Here is a 15,986-nt window from a genome sequence, read left to right as displayed (position 1 = left end):
CCCTCCCCCTCCTCTATAGCTTCCATTGTTATCTTCACCCCTCCCCCTCCTCTATAGCCTCCATTGTTATCTTCACCCCCTCCCCTCCTCTATAGCCCCCATTGTTATCTTCACCCCTCCTCTATAGCCCCCATTGTTATCTTCACCCCTCCTCTATAGCCCCCATTATTATCTTCACCCCTCCTCTATAGCCCCCATTGTTTTCTTCTGCCTCCCCCCGCAGGGCTCTATAGACATTGGCACTGCTCAGTGTCTCAGCCTTGGGCCCCCAATAGACGGCCACTTCTCTCTATGGATAGTGTATACACCGGCCTGGAGCATTATAACTATATAGCGATCCAGTCACAAGGGCTCAGGGCCGTTCCCACCACATGGGATGCTGGGAGTAGTACACGCCACCCCATAACATGGCATGATTAATTACCCCGCTGACAACTCTCTTCCCGTCAGTTGTCAGTCTCCTCCCATTGTCGGTGTTCGGTGGATTGTTGCATGTTCCTCGGGGGCTTCTTGGCCGTCTTTTATCTTCTCCTTTCTCATTTACAGTAAGAACAGGTTTTCGGTGGCGTACGCCGGACAGAAGCCATGGCTGCTCAACGCCACCGTGGAGGAGAACATCACGTTTGGGAGTCCATTCAGCAAGCACAGGTAACCACCCGAATCCATGTGGCCTGAGCTGCGCCCTGTGCCCAGTGTTGGGCTTCATGTACAGTTCTGTGGGGCTCCACTGTACCCCCAAATGTCTCTGATGTCACACAGACTCATACCGAGGGATTTCTGGCGGGTTCCATGTGAATGAGTGTCTAGAGCTCCATAGTACGAACCGTAGGGACTCCACGCGCCTCCATAAAGGCTCTAAATCTGAGCTGCGTAGCATTGTGGGAGATGTAGTGTTTTCTAATCATTACTACTGTCATACACGACCTCTCCCATGTCTATGGCTAATACAGGCTGGAGGGCTGGTACGATCGGATCCTGTCGTTTCCGTTTTCGCGGCGGTCTCCAGTGACCTCGTTTTCCTGGTTTATAAGGACTGAATCCCTATTTTTCTATTCCGTAGATATAAAGCGGTGACTGACGCCTGCTCCCTACAGCCGGATATCGACCTCCTGCCATTCGGGGATCAAACCGAAATTGGAGAACGGGTAAAGTGACTCCGTGGACGAGTGCGCTGCGGGGGAGGGGAGCCGCTCCTCGTATTAGGGATCATATCGTACATCGCAGTACAATGAAACTTTCTGCCGCAGTGTAATAGACTTTGTGCTTCAATTCCTCAGCGTTTCCAAGTCCTCTGCTTGCTGCCACTGAATGGTAATATTGATTATTTACATCCAGAGGTTGAGAACCCATCCTGACCTAATACTTCTCACAGCTGAAAGCTTGTTACAGTGTATCAGTGTAGTCAATGCTCTGAGCAGCAGCACAATCTCTCTCCCGTTCTAATGGTTTGCTACAATGTATCAGTGTCAGGATTATCTAGACTGGATACTATTGTAGCGAACGCCCAGCCTTGACCAGTGTTATATCTGAATGGTTTGGTGCAATGTATCGTTGTAGATAATCCTCTGTAAATAGTAGCACAAATCTCTCTTCTGCCTTGAGCTCCAGGGGTTATATTACAGCTCTTGCCTACACTGATACAGTGTAGCAAACCCTCAGCTGTGTGCGAAGGACAAGGTCTTGACAGGATTTCAATCTCTGGATGTTAACAAGAATGTTCCCATTCACTGACTGCAAGCCAAGATCTTGAAAACAGGGAGGAATTGAAAGACACTCTATTAGACGGTTGCAGATCTCAGGGGATCTCTCTGTGCCGCTTTTTCCTGGTCTATAATTGACAGATCGTTATAATCTGTCCGGCCCCCGCGTCGCTCTGGACGGGAAATATTTCTACAAATCCTGAAAACTGTAAAGATGAAAAGAGAGAAAACATAAATATACGATCAGCCCCTCCCCCATATATACCCCCATTATATACCCCCCCATTATATACCCCCATTATATACCCCCCATTATATACCCCCATTATATACCCCCCATTATATACCCCATTATATACCCTCCATTATACACCCCATTATATACCCCCATTATACACCCCATTATATACCCTCCATTATACACCCCCATTATATACCCTCCATTATACACCCCATTATACACCCCATTATATACCCCCATTATATACCCCCCATTATATACCCCCCATTATATCCCTCCATTATATACCCCCCATTATATACCCCCATTATATACCCCCATTATATACCCCCCATTATACACCCCCATTATACACCCCCATTATATACCCCCCCATTATATACCCCCCATTATATACCCCCATTATATACCCCCCATTATATACCCCCATTATATACCCCCCATTATATACCCCCATTATATACCCCCATTATATACCCCCCATTATATACCCCCATTATATACCCCCATTATATACCCCCATTATATACCCCCCCATTATATACCCCCCATTATATACCCCCATTATATACCCCCATTATATACCCCCATTATATACCCCCATTATATACCCCCCATTATACACCCCCCATTATATACCCCCCCATTATATACCCCCCCATTATATACCCCCATTATATACCCCCATTATACACCCCCATTATATACCCCCATTATATACCCCCATTATACCCCCACATTATATACCCCCATTATATACCCCCCATTATATACCCCCCCATTATATACCCCCCATTATATACCCCCCATTATATACCCCCCATTATATACCCCCATTATATACCCCCATTATACACCCCATTATATACCCTCCATTATATACCCCCATTATATACCCCCCATTATATACCCCCCATTATATCCCTCCATTATATACCCCCCATTATATACCCCCATTATATACCCCCATTATATACCCCCCATTATACACCCCCATTATATACCCCCATTATATACCCCCCCATTATATACCCCCCATTATATACCCCCATTATATACCCCCATTATATACCCCCCATTATATACCCCCATTATATACCCCCATTATATACCCCCCATTATATACCCCCATTATATACCCCCATTATATACCCCCATTATATACCCCCCATTATACACCCCCATTATACACCCCCATTATATACCCCCATTATATACCCCCCCATTATATACCCCCCATTATATACCCCCCATTATATACCCCCATTATATACCCCCATTATATACCCCCATTATATACCCCCCATTATACACCCCCATTATATACCCCCATTATATACCCCCCCATTATATACCCCCCCATTATATACCCCCATTATATACCCCCATTATATACCCCCATTATACACCCCCATTATATACCCCCATTATATACCCCCATTATACCCCCACATTATATACCCCCATTATATACCCCCCATTATATACCCCCCATTATACACCCCCATTATACACCCCCCCATTATACACCCCCCCATTATATACCCCCCCATTATATACCCCCCCATTATATACCCCCCATTATATACCCCCCCATTATATACCCCCCCATTATATACCCCCCCATTATATACCCCCCATTATACCCCCCATTATATACCCCCCATTATATACCCCCCATTATATATACCCCATTATATACCCCCATTATATACCCCCCATTATATACCCCTTCATTATATACCCCCCCATTATATACCCCCCCATTATATACCCCCCATTATATACCCCCCATTATATACCCCCCCATTATATACCCCCCATTATATACCCCCCATTATATACCCCCCATTATATACCCCCCATTATATACCCCCCATTATATACCCCCCATTATATACCCCCCATTATATACCCCTCATTATATACCCCCCATTATATACCCCCCCATTATATACCCCCATTATATACCCCCCATTATATATCCCCCCATTATATACCCCCCATTATACAACCCCCATTATATACCTTCTATTACACCCCCCCATTATATACCCCCCATTATATACCCCCCATTATATACCCCCCATTATATACCCCCCATTATATACCCCCATTATATACCCCCCCATTATATACCCCCCATTATATACCCCCCATTATATACCCCCCATTATATACCCCCCCCATTATATACCCCCCATTATATACCCCCCATTATATAACCCCCATTATATACCTTCTATTACACCCCCATATTATATTACCCTCTATTAAATTCTTCCCATTATACCCCCCTATTAAACATCCTCCGTCTTATTTTATCCCCCCCTCCCGTTCGCTGGCGTGATAAATGATGGATCTCCGGACGTGTAAATGTTTATCAGCCGATCTCGCCCGCCATAAATGCTGCGACGCTCTCTCTGGGGCTGACGCCGCGGCGCGCGATCTGTATATCTGTGTATAGCGCGGTCTGTGTGTAGCGCGGTCTGTGTGTGGCGCGGTCTGTGTGTAGCGCGGTCTGTGTATAGCGCGGTCTGTGTATAGCGCGGTCTGTGTATAGCGCGGTCTGTGTGTAGCGCGGTCTGTGTGTAGCGCGGTCTGTGTGTATAGCGCGGTCTGTGTGTAGCGCGGTCTGTGTGTGGCGCGGTCTGTGTGTGGCGCGGTCTGTGTGTGGCGCGGTCTGTGTGTGGCGCGGTCTGTGTGTAGCGCGGTCTGTGTGTAGCGCGGTCTGTGTGTAGCGCGGTCTGTGTGTGTAGCGCGGTCTGTGTGTGTAGCGCGGTCTGTGTGTGTAGCGCGGTCTGTGTGTGTAGCGCGGTCTGTGTGTGGCGCGGTCTGTGTGTGGCGCGGTCTGTGTGTAGCGCGGTCTGTGTGTAGCGCGGTCTGTGTGTAGCGCGGTCTGTGTGTAGCGCGGTCTGTGTGTATAGCGCGGTCTGTGTGTAGCGCGGTCTGTGTGTAGCGCGGTCTGTGTGTAGCGCGGTCTGTGTGTGTAGCGCGGTCTGTGTGTGTAGCGCGGTCTGTGTGTGTAGCGCGGTCTGTGTGTGTAGCGCGGTCTGTCTGTAGCGCGGTCTGTGTGTGGCGCGGTCTGTGTGTGGCGCGGTCTGTGTGTGGCGCGGTCTGTGTGTGGCGCGGTCTGTGTGTGGCGCGGTCTGTGTGTAGCGCGGTCTGTGTGTAGCGCGGTCTGTGTGTAGCGCGGTCTGTGTGTATAGCGCGGTCTGTGTGTAGCGCGGTCTGTGTGTAGCGCGGTCTGTGTGTAGCGCGGTCTGTGTGTAGCGCGGTCTGTGTGTAGCGCGGTCTGTGTGTAGCGCGGTCTGTGTGTAGCGCGATCTGTGTGTAGCGTGATCTGTGTGTAGCGCGATCTGTGTGTAGCGCGATCTGTGTGTAGCGCGGTCTGTGTGTGTGGCGCGGTCTGTGTGTGTGGCGCGGTCTGTGTGTGGCGCGGTCTGTGTGTGGCGCGGTCTGTGTGTGGCGCGGTCTGTGTGTGGCGCGGTCTGTGTGTAGCGCGGTCTGTGTGTATAGCGCGGTCTGTGTATGGCGCGGTCTGTGTATGGCGCGGTCTGTGTGTGGCGCGGTCTGTGTGTGGCGCGGTCTGTGTGTAGCGCGGTCTGTGTGTATAGCGCGGTCTGTGTATGGCGCGGTCTGTGTATGGCGCGGTCTGTGTGTAGCGCGGTCTCTGTGTAGCGCTGTCTGTGTGTAGCGCGGTCTGTGTGTGTAGCGCGGTCTGTGTGTGTAGCGCGGTCTGTGTGTGTAGCGCGGTCTGTGTGTGTAGCGCGGTCTGTATGTAGCGCGGTCTGTGTATAGCGCGGTCTGGGTGTAGCGCGGTCTGTATATAGCGCGGTCTTTGTATAGCGCGGTCTTTGTGTGTAGCGCGGTCTGTGTGTATGGCGCGGTCTGTGTATGGCGCGGTCTGTGTGTGTAGCGCGGTCTGTGTGTATAGCGCGGTCTGTGTGTATGGCGCGGTCTGTGTGTGTAGCGCGGTCTGTGTGTGGCGCGGTCTGTGTGTGTAGCGCGGTCTGTGTGTGGCGTGGTCTGTGTGTGGCGCGGTCTGTGTGTGTAGCGCGGTCTGTGTGTAGCGCGGTCTGGGTGTAGCGCGGTCTGTGTGTAGCGCGGTCTGTGTGTATAGCGCGGTCTGTGTGTAGCGCGGTCTGTGTGTAGCGCGGTCTGTGTGTAGCGCGGTCTGTGTGTGGCGCGGTCTGGGTGTAGCGCGGTCTGTGTGTAGCGCGGTCTGTGTGTGGCGCGGTCTGTGTGTAGCGCGGTCTGTGTGTAGCGCGGTCTGGGTGTAGCGCGGTCTGTGTGTAGCGCGGTCTGGGTGTAGCGCGGTCTGGGTGTAGCGCGGTCTGGGTGTAGCGCGGTCTGGGTGTAGCGCGGTCTGGGTGTAGCGCGGTCTGGGTGTAGCGCGGTCTGGGTGTAGCGCGGTCTGTGTGTAGCGCGGTCTGTGTGTAGCGCGGTCTGTGTGTAGCGCGGTCTGTGTGTAGCGCGGTCTGTATATAGCGCGGTCTGTGTGTGTAGCGCGGTCTGTATATAGCGCGGTCTGTGTGTGGCGCGGTCTGTATATAGCGCGGTCTGTATATAGCGCGGTCTGTGTATATAGCGCGGTCTGTATATACTCCCGCTGTTTACATTCCTGCGGCTCCCGGCCGGGTCATTATTTCTGGCGCACGGATTGTTTGGACGCGCTCAGTGATAACATTTCCCCAGCGGCTGCCACTGAGGGGGGGCAGGGACTTGTCATGACGTCTCGTTCCTCTCTTTTCTGAAGGGGATCAATTTAAGTGGCGGACAGCGGCAGAGAATATGCGTGGCGCGAGCGCTGTATCAGAACACCGGCATCGTATTCCTGGTAAGACGGGTATAAATGTCTCTGCCCCTCCCCCATGCTGTCATCTGTATACATGTCCGCCTTTATACCTGTTTCTGGGAAAGCTGGGTAACATCAAATATGGCTGCCACTACAAAGACGAAGGGCGTCATCCAGCTTTCCCCGACCTCTGAATGTCACGCGTCCATATGGAAGATACTTCACTGCCCAGCTAGACAGATTTGTCATTCTTTATTTATAAACATATGTCTCAACAGGAAAATGGTTATGAGGGCTAGGTCACCAGCATGTGCGGATTTAAACCTCCCTTTGTCAGAATAGAAACTCCAAGATAATTATGAAAAACACTAGAAACAGGAGTCATGCACTATTGTAATACAATTTGCCAATGGCATAGAAAAATAATTTTTATTAGACAATACAAAATACATAGAGTTAAAAAAGACTACAAATCTGAAGACTGTACACCTCCCAAGTGATGAGGATGAACCTAAAGGAACCGCTCCTTGTATTGGCAGTTGCAGGAGGGAAGAACTTAACTAACAGATAGCAAATACTAACTAGGACTAAGGCAGAGAATACAAAAAAGTAATACTCGGTATAAAAGTTAGGGTATGCAAATGTAAGTAAGTACCAGCATACATACAGCCAGAGTCACAAAAGTAAACGAAGGTAAATATTGTGAATGGATTCCAAACTGAGCAAAACAGTATGTGCTCTCAAAGAATCCTCACAAAAATAGACAAAGTCTTCCCAGAATATTATCGCCACAAGAAAGGAGCAGGTAAATATGTACAGCACAGCATAGAGGGGTCTCTCTGTACTCTGGAAGATACTGAACTACAGGAACCATATGGGTTAGTAACACTCTATGCTGTGCTGTACATATTTACCTGCTCCTTTCTTGTGGCGATAATATTCTGGGAAGACTTTGTCTATTTTTGTGAGGATTCTTTGAGAGCACATACTGTTTTGCTCAGTTTGGAATCCATTCACAATATTTACCTTCGTTTACTTTTGTGACTCTGGCTGTATGTATGCTGGTACTTACTTACATTTGCATACCCTAACTTTTATACCGAGTATTACTTTTTTGTATTCTCTGCCTTAGTCCTAGTTAGTATTTGCTATCTGTTAGTTAAGTTCTTCCCTCCTGCAACTGCCATACAAGGAGCGGTTCCTTTAGGTTCATCCTCATCACTTGGGAGGTGTACAGTCTTCAGATTTGTAGTCTTTTTTAACTCTATGTATTTTGTATTGTCTAATAAAAATTATTTTTCTATGCCATTGGCAAATTGTATTACAATAGTGCATGACTCCTGTTTCTAGTGTTTTTCAGATTTGTCATTCTGTGGTCTGGGAAAGCTGGGTGACAACTACAATGGACACCATAAGGCTTCAAAATGGAACGATCACTCAGCTTTCCCAGAGTCCGGAAGGGCGGATCTGCCTAGATGTGCGGTGACACGGGGTCAGGGGATGTGATTGATTCTTCCTCTCCCTTCTCTTTCATTTACCCTGATGGTGGAATAATCCAGAAATCCCTCTAACCAACGCCTAACCTCTGACCCCACAGCCACTGACTTTAACCTCTGACCCTACCGCAGCCACTGACTTCAACCTCTGACCCTACCGCAGCCATTGACTTCAACCTCTGACCCTACCGCAGCCATTGACTTCAACCTCTGACCCCACCACAGCCACTGACCTTAACATCTGACCCCACCGCAGCCACTGACCTTAACCTCTGACCCCACCACAACCACTGACCTTAACCTCTGACCCCACCACAACCACTTACCGTAACCTCTGACCACACCACAACAACTTACCGTAACCTCTGACCCCACCACAACCACTGACCTTAACCTCTGACCCTACCGCAGCCACTGACCTTAACCTCTGACCCAACCGCAGCCACCGACTTTAACCTCTGACCCTACCGCAGCCATTGACTTCAACCTCTTACCCTACCGCAGCCACTGACCTTAACCTCTGACCCCACCACAGCCACTGACCTTAACCTCTGACCCCACCACAGCCACTGACCTTAACATCTGACCCCACCACAACCACTTACCTTAACATCTGACCCCACCACAACCACTGACCTTAACCTCTGACCCTACCGCAGCCACTGACCTTAACCTCTGACCCTACCGCAGCCACTGACTTCAACCTCTGACCCTACCGCAGCCATTGACTTCAACCTCTGACCCTACCGCAGCCATTGACTTCAACCTCTGACCCCACCACAGCCACTGACCTTAACATCTGACCCCACCACAACCACTGACCTTAACCTCTGACCCTACCGCAGCCACTGACCTTAACCTCTGACCCTACCGCAGCCACTGACTTCAACCTCTGACCCTACCGCAGCCATTGACTTCAACCTCTGACCCTACCGCAGCCACTGACCGTTCCTGCAATTCAGACCCTACCACAACAAGTAACCTGAACCTCACCCCTACACCTCAACTAATCCTTTAACCCCAACCCCTAATTCTAACATTCAAGCCCCTAATTTTAATCCAACCCTCTAACCTTAATCTAATCTCTAACATTTTTTACTCTAAAGGCCCCTTTACAGCGGCCAATTATGGGGCGAGCGCCGGGTCATCGGCTGATCGTGACGGTTTAAAAAAGTGAAATATTCCGGTTGTCGGCGGCTCATCTTGGCGTGTAAACAGGAGACGCGCCGCCGACATGATAATAAAGTAGGGACCGGAGTAACGAGCGCTCGTCCCCATCCAGAGCTCCGTGTGACGGGAGCAAATGAGCACCGATCATCCAGCTGTCTCGGTGATCGGCGCTCGCTGCACCGTCCAGGATGGACCTTAAGGGTATGTTCACATGGCCTATTTACGGACGTAAATCGGGCGTATTAACCCCCGAATTACGTCCGAAATTACGGCTTGAATGTGTTGACAAACATCTGCCCATTGAAAGCAATGGGCTGACGTTTGTCTGTTCACACGAGGCGTAATTTACGCGCCGCTGTCAAAAGACGGTGCGTAAATAGACGCCCGCGCCAAAGAAGTGACCTGTCACTTCTTGGGGTGTAATTGGAGCCGTTATTCATTGACTCTGTAATTTCGGCCGTTACGGACGCTGCCGTGTGAACAGACCCTCACTCTTAATCCTCTAAAATGAACCCCTGATAATTAATCCCAAACCTCTCCCCTAATCCCATCCACTAACCTCTTACCCAAACCTTAATCCCTTCCCCCGGCCCAGCTCCTCGGCTGCCCTTTCAGTAATCGTTGTATAGATGACGGGTTGTGCGGATTAACAAGAAGTGACCTGATAGTCCGGCACTCCGGTCCTCAGCGGGTCTATGGGGCATCGGGGGCCACACCCTCCAGGGCCACACAAGGTGATTCAGAGCGTCTGCACTGACGATGACAGGACTTTGTGTCATCATCTGAGGAGCCCCCAGAAGGTGCGGACCCCAATGCCAATCATCAAGTAAATATGAGCCTGTCCAACGGTCCGAACGTTCTGATAATCTGACACGTTGGTGGTCCGCGGGATGCCGGATTATCGGAATATTCCTGCGTTATTCTGTAACGAGCCCCATGATGGGGGGGGGGGCGAGTGACCCCATAAAACACTGACCCCTGATGTTCCCTTGTAGGATGATCCGTTCTCGGCTCTGGACATTCATCTCAGCGACCACCTGATGCAGGACGGGATCCTGAAGTTTCTGCAGGAGGCGAAGAGGACGGTGGTCCTGGTGACGCACAAGCTGCAGTACCTGACGCACGCCGACTGGGTAATGACCGCGCCGCCGCCAATCACAAACCTCAGCGACGAGGAAAGCTGCGTCACCCCCGGTGCCCGGCATTGCTGCAGAGTAGACCTAGCTGATACCACCGAGCAATAGCTGCTTCTGTAAATAACATGATAGGCTTTGTCTTACAATTCCTCACCATGATCATGATCTTTTGCTGCACTGATACATTGTAACAAAGCATTAGCTGTAGTCAGGACAGGTTTCCGCATCTGGATGTCAACGGTAAGTGTTTCCATTTGCTGTCAGCAAGCAGAGATCTTAAAAATGGTGCTTTAAATAAAAAGTAAAGTCTATGAGAAAGTTGCAGAATGTTTCCCGGATTCTGCTTTATACACAGGAGACCGGCCCGTCGCTTCTGTTAACCCTTCCATGGTTTATCGGTCACGTGACGTTCGTTGCTCTCGTCATGGTTTATCGGTCACGTGACGTTCGTTGCGCTCGTCATGGTTTATCGGTCACGTGACGTTCGTTGCTCTCGTCATGGTTTATCGGTCACGTGACGTTCGTTGCTCTCGTCATGGTTTATCGGTCACGTGACGTTCGTTTCTCTCGTCATGGTTTATCGGTCACGTGACGTTCGTTGTTCTCGTCATGGTTTATCGGTCACGTGACGTTCGTTGCTCTCGTCATGGTTTATCGGTCACGTGACGTTCGTTGCTCTCGTCATGGTTTATCGCTCAGGTCACGTGACGTTCGTTGCGCTCGTCATGGTTTATCGGTCACGTGACGTTCGTTGCTCTCGTCATGGTTTATCGGTCACGTGACGTTCGTTGCTCTCGTCATGGTTTATCGGTCACGTGACGTTCGTTGCTCTCGTCATGGTTTATCGGTCACGTGACGTTCGTTGCTCTCGTCATGGTTTATCGGTCACGTGACGTTCGTTGTTCTCGTCATGGTTTATCGGTCACGTGACGTTCGTTGCTCTCGTCATGGTTTATCGGTCACGTGACGTTCGTTGCGCTCGTCATGGTTTATCGGTCACGTGACGTTCGTTGCTCTCGTCATGGTTTATCGGTCACGTGACGTTCGTTGCTCTCGTCATGGTTTATCGGTCACGTGACGTTCGTTGCTCTCGTCATGGTTTATCGGTCACGTGACGTTCGTTGCTCTCGTCATGGTTTATCGGTCAGGTCACGTGACGTTCGTTGCTCTCGTCATGGTTTATCGGTCACGTGACGTTCGTTGCTCTCGTCATGGTTTATCGGTCAGGTCACGTGACGTTCGTTGCTCTCGTCATGGTTTATCGGTCACGTGACGTTCGTTGCTCTCGTCATGGTTTATCGGTCAGGTCACGTTCGTTGCTCTCGTCATGGTTTATCGGTCACGTTCGTTGCTCTCGTCATGGTTTATCGGTCACGTTCGTTGCTCTCGTCATGGTTTATCGGTCACGTGACGTTCGTTGCTCTCGTCATGGTTTATCGGTCACGTGACGTTCGTTGCTCTCGTCATGGTTTATCGGTCACGTGACGTTCGTTGCTCTCGTCATGGTTTATCGGTCAGGTGACGTTCGTTGCTCTCGTCATGGTTTATCGGTCACGTGACGTTCGTTGCTCTCATGGTTTATCGGTCACGTGACGTTCGTTGCTCTCGTCATGGTTTATCGGTCACGTGACGTTCGTTGCTCTCGTCATGGTTTATCGGTCATGTGACGTTCGTTGCTCTCGTTATGGTTTATCGGTCACGTGACGTTCGTTGCTCTCGTCATGGTTTATCGCTCAGGTCACGTGACGTTCGTTGCTCTCGTCATGGTTTATCGGTCATGTGACGTTCGTTGCTCTCGTCATGGTTTATCGGTCACGTTCGTCGCTCTCGTCATGGTTTATCGGTCACGTGACGTTCGTTGCTCTCGTCATTGCAGATCGTGGCGATGAAGGACGGCTTCGTTCTCAGGGAGGGGACCTTGAAGGATATTCAGAATAATGACAATGAACTTTACGAGCACTGGAAGACCTTGATGAATCGTCAGGACCAGGAGCTGGAGAAGGTAGGGTGAATCCCGGCTCTTAAAGGGATATTACACAGACATGCCAAAAGATTGCACGACCAATGGGCTGTCATGCGGCCAAACACTTCACGTGTATATCCTGCGCAATGATAGAGATCTCAGACCAGTGCAAACCCCTCCTTCATTCAGGGAATCATTGGGGTCCCGGTATATCGCCCTTCTGCCCCCCACCCCACTAATAGGACACCAGGTGATAGGTAAAGGTGGACTTCCCCTTTAATCCCCAACATTTGTAATATGACTGGTTTCTATGTTCATGAATCACCGTCAGAGTCAGGAGAGGACGGGCCTAATAAGGTCCGGACGCTGCGGCAGACGCGGCGTTTATTACCCGACAGTGAAATGTTTACAGCTGTCTATGTAATGTCCTCCACACACACCCAAAGCTTCCAGAAACTCGGCCTATCTGGTATCTACTATCACTGGGCAGAAACACTCCCCCTACAGGATTCAGGGCGGCCGCCATACAGGGTCATAAAGCCCCAGACACATCATTATTTCATGCCCAGACCCCCTAGGACCCCACTATTCAGTGCTGGGATGGAGGGGCCGGTGTTAGTGACTGGGCCCTGAATCTGTCCGTGGAGCAGCCGGTCGTATGACTGAACGTCTCCCGTGGGTGATTTCCCCATCTCAGACTCGGTGCACTATTAGTCCCAGTCTGGGGGCAGAGGGCTCGGTGTCAGCGTCCACTCTGGGTCACCTTATATTCAGACATAATCTGCTTATAATGTTCAGTAACTTGACTTATAATGTGCTGTGCTGCATCGTGTCCTTTACTCTAGTCACATCCGGAGCTGCATTTCTCATACTCCAGTCACATCCAGAGCTGCAGCCACACTTCTGCTATTACAGCATGTCTAATATGCAGGATGCTTGGAGGGCAGTGAAACCTGGAATATTTACTGTGTGCAGTGATCATTATTGTTCCCGGTCATTCACCTGCAGGACACAGAAGCAGATCAGGCCTCATTGGAGAGGAAGACCCTCAGACGAGCCATGTACTCCCGGGAGGCCAAAGCGCATCAGATTGAGGAGGAGGGGGAAGGTAATATAACCTCTCCGTGTGAATTAACCAGCAGGGTATATAGAGGAAACGGGGATGGGGGGGGGGGGGCAGGACGGGGGTGTCATAGTCCTAGGGGGCCCCTCTTATAAAACGGGCCTGTCAGAACTGTACAGAGGCAGCCGATGCTGTGTCATTGTCACATCCGCTATTGTCTCTGGTGTCACTTGTCAGAGTCTTTGCTCTCATCACACAGAGGAAGAAGAGGAGGAGGATGAAGAAGACGACATGTCCACCGCCTTGAGGCTCCGCACCAAGATGCCGTGGAGAACCTGCTGGAGATACTTGACCTCCGGGGGATACTTTCTGCTTTTTCTGATGGTTTTCTCTAAGCTCTTGAAGCACTCGGTGATCGTGGCCATCGACTACTGGCTGGTCTGCTGGACGTCCGGATCACAAAGTGTCAGCGGAAACGGCACCACGTCTAACACGACGGTAATACAGAATATCATACAGCCTATCATACAGCCTATCATACATCATATCATACAGCCTATCATACAGCCTATCATACAGCCTATCATACAGCATATCATACAGCCTATCATACAGCCTATCATACATCATATCATACAGCCTATCATACAGCCTATCATACATCATATACAGCCTATCATACATCATATCATACAGCCTATCACACAGCCTATCATACATCATATACAGCCTATCATACATCATATCATACAGCCTATCATACAGCCTATCATACATCATATACAGCCTATCATACATCATATCATACAGCCTATCATACAGCCTATCATACATCATATCATACAGCATATCATACACCATATACAGCCTATCATACATCATATCATACAGCCTATCATACAGCATATCATACAGCCTATCATACATCATATCATACAGCATATCATACAGCCTATCATACAGCCTATCATACAGCCTATCATACAGCCTATCATACAGCATATCATACAGCCTATCATACAGCATATCATACAGCCTATCATACAGCATATCATACAGCCTATCATACATCATATCATACAGCCTATCATACATCATATCATACAGCCTATCATACAGCCTATCATACAGCCTATCATACAGCCTATCATACAGCCTATCATACAGCCTATCATACACCCTATCATACAGCCTATCATACAGCCTATCATACATCATATCATACAGCCTATCATACAGCCTATCATACAGCCTATCATACATCATATCATACAGCCTATCATACAGCATATCATACAGCCTATCATACATCATATCATACAGCCTATCATACACCATATCATACAGCCTATCATACAGCATATCATACATCATATCATACAGCCTATCATACAGCCTATCATACAGCATATCATACAGCCTATCATACAGCCTATCATACAGCCAGTCATACAGCCTATCATACATCATATCATACAGCCTATCATACAGCCTATCATACAGCCTATCATACATCATATCATACACCATATCATACAGCATATATCATACAGCCTATCATACATCATATCATACATCATATCATACAGCCTATCATACAGCCTATCATACAGCCAGTCATACAGCCTATCATACATCATATCATACAGCCTATCATACAGCCTATCATACAGCCAGTCATACAGCCTATCATACATCATATCATACAGCCTATCATACAGCCTATCATACAGCCAGTCATACAGCCTATCATACATCATATCATACAGCATATCATACAGCCTATCATACAGCCTATCATACATCATATCATACAGCCTATCATACAGCCTATCATACAGCCTATCATACAGCCTATCATACATCATATCATACAGCATATCATACAGCCTATCATACAGCCTATCATACAGCCTATCATACATCATATCATACAGCCTATCATACAGCCTATCATACATCATATCATACAGCCTATCATACAGCCTATCATACAGCCTATCATACAGCCTATCATACACCATATCATACATCATATCATACAGCCTATCATACAGCCTATCATACATCATATCATACAGCCTATCATACAGCATATCATACATCATATCATACAGCCTATCATACAGCCTATCATACATCATATCATACAGCATATCATACAGCCTATCATACAGCATATAATACATCATATCATACAGCCTATCATACAGCCTATCATACAGCCTATCATACATCATATCATACAGCCTATCATACAGCCTATCATACAGCCTATCATACATCATATCATACAGCCTATCATACAGCCTATCATACATCATATCATACAGCCTATCATACAGCCTATCATACAGCCTATCATACAGCATATCATACATCATATCATACAGCCTATCATACAGCCTATCATACAGCC

The 15,986-nt window shown here is 48.7% G+C and overlaps 1 protein-coding gene across 4 annotated transcripts in view; it reads left to right on the top strand.

The window, feature by feature from the left end:
* The first annotated feature begins 255 nt into the window (after positions 1–255).
* LOC142730503 (ATP-binding cassette sub-family C member 9-like) overlaps positions 256–15,986 on the top strand; it is a 41,838-nt gene continuing 26,107 nt past the window's right edge. Inside the window, exons 1-7 of one of the 4 annotated variants that reach the window (XM_075849350.1) lie at positions 256–648; positions 1,061–1,145; positions 6,701–6,781; positions 10,401–10,538; positions 12,418–12,543; positions 13,513–13,612; positions 13,827–14,065. In XM_075849350.1, coding sequence (XP_075705465.1) covers positions 413–648; positions 1,061–1,145; positions 6,701–6,781; positions 10,401–10,538; positions 12,418–12,543; positions 13,513–13,612; positions 13,827–14,065 — 1,005 coding nt within the window. In that variant the 5' untranslated portion in view covers positions 256–412. The remainder of the gene's footprint in view (positions 649–1,060; positions 1,146–6,700; positions 6,782–10,400; positions 10,539–12,417; positions 12,544–13,512; positions 13,613–13,826; positions 14,066–15,986) is intronic. The other 3 variants (XM_075849353.1, XM_075849352.1, XM_075849351.1) reach the window with 3 other exon arrangements.

This window comes from Rhinoderma darwinii, unplaced genomic scaffold, assembly GCF_050947455.1.
Source record: "Rhinoderma darwinii isolate aRhiDar2 unplaced genomic scaffold, aRhiDar2.hap1 Scaffold_750, whole genome shotgun sequence".
NCBI lineage: Eukaryota > Metazoa > Chordata > Amphibia > Anura > Rhinodermatidae > Rhinoderma > Rhinoderma darwinii.
The sequence above is the reverse complement of the archived record's forward strand: the minus strand, read 5'-3'. Positions and strand labels throughout refer to the sequence as shown.